Source organism: Filicampus tigris, chromosome 5 (genome assembly GCF_054856515.1).
Source record: "Filicampus tigris isolate MCC_2025a chromosome 5, RoL_Ftig_1.0, whole genome shotgun sequence".
NCBI classification, from domain to species: Eukaryota; Metazoa; Chordata; class Actinopteri; order Syngnathiformes; family Syngnathidae; genus Filicampus; species Filicampus tigris.
In genome coordinates this window covers 3702561-3710026 of record NC_141221.1, presented here as the reverse complement: position 1 = coordinate 3710026, position 7466 = coordinate 3702561, and the positions used below count along the sequence as shown (strand labels likewise).

Below are 7466 nucleotides of genomic sequence, written 5' to 3'. Positions count from 1 at the left end.
TCAAATTAAAAACGGTCATGAATAAGCAATGGAAGACCACACTAACATCCCAAAATACACCTGTAAATGTAAAATATTTTTATTTTCTTATTGTTATGTGCACATTTTTTACAACATTGTCACGTTTTCAAACTTTGTGAAGGCATCATGACTGTTGAACTTTAACAGTTAAACCAACCATGGTGCTCCAAACTGTACAAGCTCCTGAATGTATTTACTTTAAAGCACACAAAGTGATTTTTTTTTTAAAGTTAAATTGATATGTATGGAATATTTTATACTGTACGTAATTACTTCACAAATAGAGCAGTTCAATTAGCCATGCAATTCAATGCAGAGTTCATTTGCTGAATAAATGGCATCTAAAGAAAAGCGTATGGTGTGGGAACTAATAAAGATGAAGTACTGTATGAACGTTAGAAGTACAATATGCATCAGTTTTTGCCCTCAGTTGCCTGCTCATAAACAAGTGCTGAATCAAGTCCTGGACATTTGGCATCGTAGCATCCTCTCGCCTTGTTAGATGCTACAATGCATAAGTCTTGTTCACACCACCTGACGAAGCAATATAAAAAAAAAATGTACATTTTAGTTAGGGTTTTTTTCCCCCGTTTAGCTTTATTTTTCCCCCCTCGTTTTTTGTTTTGTTTTTTTACCTGAGAGCTGCATAGACATCAGCTGGAGATGCTCCTGTCCAACTTGCATGGTCAATAAGAAGGGCACCTATTAAGAAGCAGTTAGAGGACGTATGCTGAATCCAAACAAATGTACTCTATGTTTGCATTTATCATCTACCCGTATAGATGCGAGCCAAGCTATACGCTAGGTCTCTAGCTGCTAGTTCCAGGTAGCCCAGCTCTTTGGTGGCTGCCTCCTGGACAAAGCCTTCCAGCTCAGAGAGAGCCCCATCTACTGCTCTCACAGCTGGATCCAGAGAGGAGACACTTGAAGCTCCTGCAAGCAGGGACTACACGCACACACACAGAAACACACACACGCACACACAAACACGCACACACACGCACACGCCGACACCCACACGCTATCATTCCCGTTGACCACAGCCGGTGGACTCGCTTGACGTGTTCTTCCAACAAGCTTTTACTTTGGCATGAGTGAAATAAGCATGGAGAACCATCCCTGAGCTTCGATTCACACAGCGCAGCACGTCCAGCGACAAAACATTTGTTGTACCTTCCCATATGCTCAGCACCTGACACAAAAAAAAAAGCATAAAAAGAGTCATATAAATGCGGACGGTTACGTTTTAACCCTCATGACTTTTCCCTTCCCCTTTTTTTTCCCTGTATGCAGCTTTCAATGTATATAACATATTATTAGCATAATAACATACTGTAGTTGCCAAAGTCATGTTTGGAAACTTAGTGGTAGTTTGTCAAAGATGGTAGTCGGAAACACGAAGGGAAGCTAGTTTAAAATGAAAGTCAGACCGGCCTATAGGCGATTACTATTTGGTCAGGCCAGACAAAATGGCGGATAAACGGACAGCGGAAGGGTACCCCGGCTGTAGGCGATAAACGGACCACAATTTTTTCGTAAAATGCCCAGCTCTGCAAACAACTATTCACACTCACATGAACCCCTATGGACAATGTGAAGTCTTCACTTGATGTAATCAGCATGTTTTTTAGAATGTGAGCACAGGGAGGACATGCAAACTCCTCACAGGAAGAGCTGTGAGGCCGACACCCTAACCACTTGATCACCGCGAGTTGATCACTTCATTCAAAATATGTATTTTAATTATTGTAACTTAGGATCTTTTTTGTCAAATCACAATGGACCAGGTTGTAATTTGTTGCACTTATGTAGGAGCTTATTTCAATGCCAGAAGAAAATCTGGGTAGTTTTTCACCTGTGCATCCCGAAGTAGTCCTGGCAGCCCGGTGTCCTCGATGTAGCCCTGTCCGCCAAAGCTCTCCAAACCCTCCGACACCACAGCAACCGCCTGAAATCAAACATGAGCTCGGGGTTCAGACTCGGTCGGCCAATCATCCGCCGGTGCAAAGCAAATGTGCTCGCCTGTTTGCCAGTGTAGAGTTTGACAACAGGTGTGAGCAGACGTAAGAGATGTGTATCAAACTGGGTGGCCATGCCGCTCTCCTCTCGCCCCAAAAGGCGGCAGACATCCATCACCAGGAGGAAAGCGCCACGGGTCTCCACCTGCGTACGTCCCAGCAGGCAAGTCGACGTCACATATGCAGGGAAAATAAAAAGTCCAAACACCCCTGTTCAAATGCCAGTTTTGTGAGACAAGAAAAATGAGACCAAGCTATATCATTTTCAAACCTTTCAACCAAGCACATTTAAACTGTTGGATGTCAATGGGAGTCAGCACACCTCTGCAAGCATTTCAAGTGACTCTGAGTCACCGTAAATAAAGTTCAGATGTTCAAATTTTGTGCACTTAATCGTTTGTCCCTCAGTAAAAAAAAAAACAAAAAAAACTTGAGTCCATTTACTTGCATGAGTTTACGAGCAGAGCTGCCACATCCAATATGGTGGCTGCACTGACGTATCACGGAAACAGGCTAACGTACTCCAGGCGGGGTTGGTGGGTTGTATGGTATGCACAATATACAACGTACTACACGTGATGACGACGGGCACGGGGATGTGTGAGAAAAGCATGATGGGAAATGATGTCTTGGTGCCATCTTTACCTCCATCCTGGCAAGCGTCTGCGTGTGCAGCGGGTGCTCTTTAAGAAGCTTTCCAAAAGCGGTGCGGCGAGTGGCGTAGTCGCGCGCTAACTGGACCGCCCTGTGTGCACACATAAGCATCATTCATCTGCTCAATTGGAGCAAAAGGGAGTCAGCTTGGACAGGAAGTGCTTGAATTGTATTGTGCCTTCTCATTGCTGCCGCTGCAGCGACGCTGTTGTGGATCCGGGTTATAGTTAGCATGCTCGCGATGGAGGCCACACCTCTTCCTTCTTCTGACAGCTGGTAAAAAAGCAAAGTAAATAAACACAACGCGCCGTACATGGATTTCATTGGGAAACGTATAGCCACCAGACATTTCATTTAGTGTTGAAATCCAGGGAGAGTTGTATCAAAAAATTAAAAAAAAAGATCCGTTTTTATAAACACTGTAAAAGAGATGTCATGTCGAGAGGTGTGCCTAATACATTGTCCACCTCGTTTAGCGAGACATGGTGCTCAAAATATTAGAAACACCTCTCCGTTTAATGCAGTGCAGTGGAACTTACAACCACCGTAAACATAAAATGAGTACCACAGACAGTGTCAAAAGTTGATATTATTGTTTGAGTAAAACATTTTTGTCACAGGTCTTGCATTGGATGTTGTCAGGAACTGACCCGGTGTGCCCGGAGGCCGTCCAGCAATAGCTCGGCTGTGGGCATCTGTCTGGTGCCCAGCTTGTCCTTCAGCCTCTGAATCTCGATCCCTCTCAGGCAGCCATCTTGGTCTCGACTCACCTCTGCGTAGAACAGTGACAAACCTCGGCTGCCCTTGAGGAACACGCGCGCGCGCACGCACAACCGTCAACAAAATGTGATTCTCCGACGCACGCCCACACACACACACACACACACACGGAAAGTTTAGGCAGTACCGGTGTGGTTGCTCCTGATCTGTCACACACTCTGGCAAGTGTGAGAGTCATGTCTGCGTCAGTGGCGGAGGTGAACCACTTGAAGCCAAAAAGTTTATGCCAACCATCAGTTTGCGGCACAGCCACTGTTTCTGTGGCGCTGGCTGAAGGGACACGCACACACAGACACACGCGCACGTATGCAATAAGCGACAACACAGACACGAATTTTCTATCAGTTAATAGAAATTAATAATAATACAACTCACCTACATCCGAGCCTCCTCGTCTTTCTGTCATCCACTGCCCCGATGTCCAGAAACGTTCAGGTTGACGGCTGGTTAGTCGATTGTAGGCTTCTTCGACAGGCCAAGAAATGCCTATGGACTTAACAGAAACATACACGCATACCATATTTACTTTCTGCTCTTTATTGAGATAAGGCACATTACGTTAGAAACGCATTACGGCACACCATTAAACAAATGTGACAAAAAGTATGTACAGTTACTGTACTACAGTAGACTGACATAATAGTTGATATTAAAAAAAAAAAAAAGATTAGCAGTCTGTTGTATGAAAAACAGCAGGTTCTGCCATCTAGTGGCCAAGTATGTAATTGTTCTGCCTGTCATTATTTGTCACTGGCATAGATAGATGAGCAAAGATAGATTTCAGGTATTTGTAGCGAATAAATCATTTCGAACGTCATCTTCGCCGATTTAAACGTTCTCCTATTTCTGAATGTGCATCTTTGGAAAATGAGAGAGAAACAGTAAAGGGGAAAAGACCAATGTCAAGCAAGGATTTTTCACAACTTTTTAGCCCGGACTATTAAAGTTTACTCAACTTTTATTACGTTAGTGTCGATCTCTTTTGATACATTTTTGAGACAGGAAATGGAGACTGGTTGATTGTGGAATCGTAAAGTTTGTTTCTAAAAGGTAAATCATACGTTTTTATAGAAGACTTCGGAAAGAGGGTGGAGGGTCGACATCTTGAAAACAAATATTAAAAAGCTACTAAGATGACTTCAGCTACGTTCAAGGACAAACTAACTTTTTTTCTCATAACAATTATAAAGGTGAGAAGGTTATTCACCTGAATGACTTTGGCAGCCCCGTCAGTCATGGCCAGAGGACAAGTGTAGAGGCCAGAGGAGGGGGAGAAGATGTACAATTTGCTCATCTGATAAACCCGGCTGGAACAAAAAAAAAAAAAAAAACCACACTTACAATCAACTCACTTTCTCAATGACTCGAATGGTTATTCAGCGGTGAAAGGAAAGCGGACAAAAACCTCCACTCTCCAAATGGCCTCTCATAAGCTATGGCGACCAATCCCTCCTGCGCGGACAGTTCTTTCATTCGTTTCCATGCTGGGGAAGTCAGGATGTGGTCCACTCTGCGTCCCCAAGGGTCAAAGTGCGCCAAGCGAGGCGGAGTGACCTCACACTCTCTGCCCCAACCGTCCACCTCCGTTGCCACATGCGCGCCGAAGGCACACAAGTCTGAGAACACTGCCTAAGGAATAAACAGCAAATGTAGAATGGACTAAATCATCTTACATGTGCCGTTTTTAACTCACACACACAATTTGGAGCTGTGCACCTACAACAATATCGAAGAATTATGTTTTTTTTTGCTTTGGTGAGAGCTCAAGACTACAAATGAATATTATAGTTGATATATCAGGTATCGAACATTGACTATTGGAAGTGAAGAAGTGAAGTCTGCCCCGAGTGGAAATGCTTTTAAATACAGGTTAAAAGAATTGCTTTTTCCTATACAGTACCTTTGCTTAACGTCTTTTAAACATTAATTTTGGTTAGCTACTTTTGTTTTCTCTGCTTTGCTTCTCAATGTCACAAGCTGTTGTGTTTATAAATTGTTTGAGTTGTTGTGTCTTTGCTCGTGTGAAGCAGTTGCCTCGTGTATGAATGAAATGTGCTATATAAATAAAGCTGCCTTACCTACCTTGGGGGACCAGGCAATAAATGCTTCCCGTGAAATTTCCATCGGACATTTAATTCAATATTCAATAGACTCCATATTCGTCGCTCACCTCTTGAGGGAGGTGTCTCCTCAAGTATCCCCTCAGTAAGGCATCCTCCAGAAAAGGGTTCTTGAGTACAGGTCTGTACTGAAAGAAAGATCCCAGTCTGGCTGCAGAAAAGGGCAAAGCTGCCGCCGTTTGCCAGAGTTGCTCATCCTCAGATGGTCTCGAGCCCGCTTCAATGCTACTGACACATCTGATGCGGATGGGGGACCGGGTGACACCTGACAGCACCTTCCAGCCAGTTGCCGGGCAGCGCCTTAGGGCTGACATGGCTCTGTGTCCGGTCAGTGTCCACAGTCTAAAAGGAGGTGGGGGTAGGGGGACACAATAATGACTTTACTTAAGTCCATAAGTAAGATTTTAGACTTGGAGGGAAACAGAACCTACTTGGTGACTTGAGTTAAGTCATCGACTTAGATCGCAGCTCCGTTCTGAATTTGTATGCAAGTGCACAATATAAAACTAGCGAATGGAAAACAATAGCATTGAGGTGTATCTCTTGTTCTGTGTGTTGCTTGTGATGTTGAGCAAATCAGTTTATTGCACGCAGCTTGTAAATCTTAATGAGTCATAATTACATTATGTGTAAGAAAAACACTTCAATGATGATATATCCTTAAAATGCGTGCTGTTTATGACCTTGAAATGTATTTTGATAAGGATTCAACTTGTTCATCTGTCTGTCCATTTATCAAAAATTTCCAGGTGTGTTAACTCATTTTTGCCGCAGGCCACCTTGTAGTACGTTACGGCTTCCCCCACAGAGCTGTAATTACGGTGAACAAATTGATAAAAATCAAGGATATTAGTTGTTCAATTATTGTTGATGTGACTATAAAAAGAGTAATAAAAATATAGCAAAAACTCAACGTTACTTAACATGACAATTTGAAATTCTGGGATATCGTTTAACAAGGATCATACAATTTGACACATTTTCTTTCACGGGTGACAAAATGATGCGGCGGGATGGATCTGACCCTTGAGTTTGACACCATTTAGACTTCATCCATACATCGATCTTTTTTTTTCTTATGTGAGAGAAACATATTACTGTACCCGGAGAAGGCGTAAACTTCAGCGAAAAGGCCGGCTACGAGTTTCGAACATCCAACTTTAGAAGTACAGGCAGCTCTACGAAAAAGTATAAGGACTATGACAACTACTTGTCATCTTTCATTCCGTTTGCCTTTATTCATTCGAAATATTTCCCCCCTGCAGCTAAACAAAACAAGTAAAAAGCCCAACAGTGTTTGCTGTTGAAATCGGTGTAAGCGCTCAAATCTGGGTCAAAGTTCATTTTATTTTCATTCTTGCCGTTGAGCAACATGCTGTATTTACGTATTTACTTTCTAATGCTAAGATAATACAACTTAGTATTAGCTTCACTGCCGATAGTTAGCCGATCGATCTTTATGAGCACTCGGGTAACAATTTGTCCTCCAGTTACAATAGTTTTCGCATGACCTATTTAAGTCGACGGATACCGCATAATGAATGTATGTTATCACGTGACGTTATGTCTGCGTATGAAGTCACGTAAAAAGCACGTTGGTGAAAAAAAGGCGATCTTACCGAGCAATGGAGCAGCTTTGTTTTTGTTTTCCAAATCCGGGTTTTCAAAATAAAAGCACCATGCTTGACTAGTCAGATATGTTTCTTAAAAGTTTTGACACCAAGTTCCGAAAACAAATTTCTGCACTCAGAAGTACCACAGTTATGATCTACGTTAAAATACAATACAGTATAGCACGACGCTTAATAAAAAACGAGGTTTTAGTAATTACACAAAGTCACCGTAACATTATGCAGTTTCAACATAAATACGA

The 7466-nt window shown here is 42.6% G+C and overlaps 1 protein-coding gene across 3 annotated transcripts; it reads right to left on the bottom strand.

The window, feature by feature from the left end:
• Positions 1-55: 55 nt before the first annotated feature.
• Positions 56-7350, bottom strand: LOC147146932 (acyl-CoA dehydrogenase family member 11). 3 transcript variants are annotated; one of them, XM_086030005.1, is made up of 15 exons: positions 7213-7350; positions 5644-5935; positions 4879-5102; positions 4681-4780; positions 3849-3966; positions 3601-3743; positions 3344-3496; positions 2872-2966; positions 2685-2784; positions 2044-2184; positions 1877-1969; positions 1106-1213; positions 796-967; positions 657-723; positions 56-555 (listed from the first exon to the last, which is right to left on the bottom strand). In XM_086030005.1, the coding sequence occupies exons 2-15, from the start codon at positions 5905-5907 to the stop codon at positions 435-437; spliced, it is 1899 nt and encodes a 632-aa protein (XP_085886131.1). In that variant the 5' UTR covers positions 5908-5935; positions 7213-7350; the 3' UTR covers positions 56-434. The 3 variants fall into 3 exon arrangements, with proteins under 3 accessions (XP_085886131.1, XP_085886130.1, XP_085886132.1); XM_086030004.1 differs by lacking the exon at positions 7213-7350 and adding an exon at positions 6025-7140; XM_086030006.1 differs by lacking the exon at positions 7213-7350 and adding an exon at positions 6697-7140.
• Between the last annotated feature and the right edge of the window lie 116 nt (positions 7351-7466).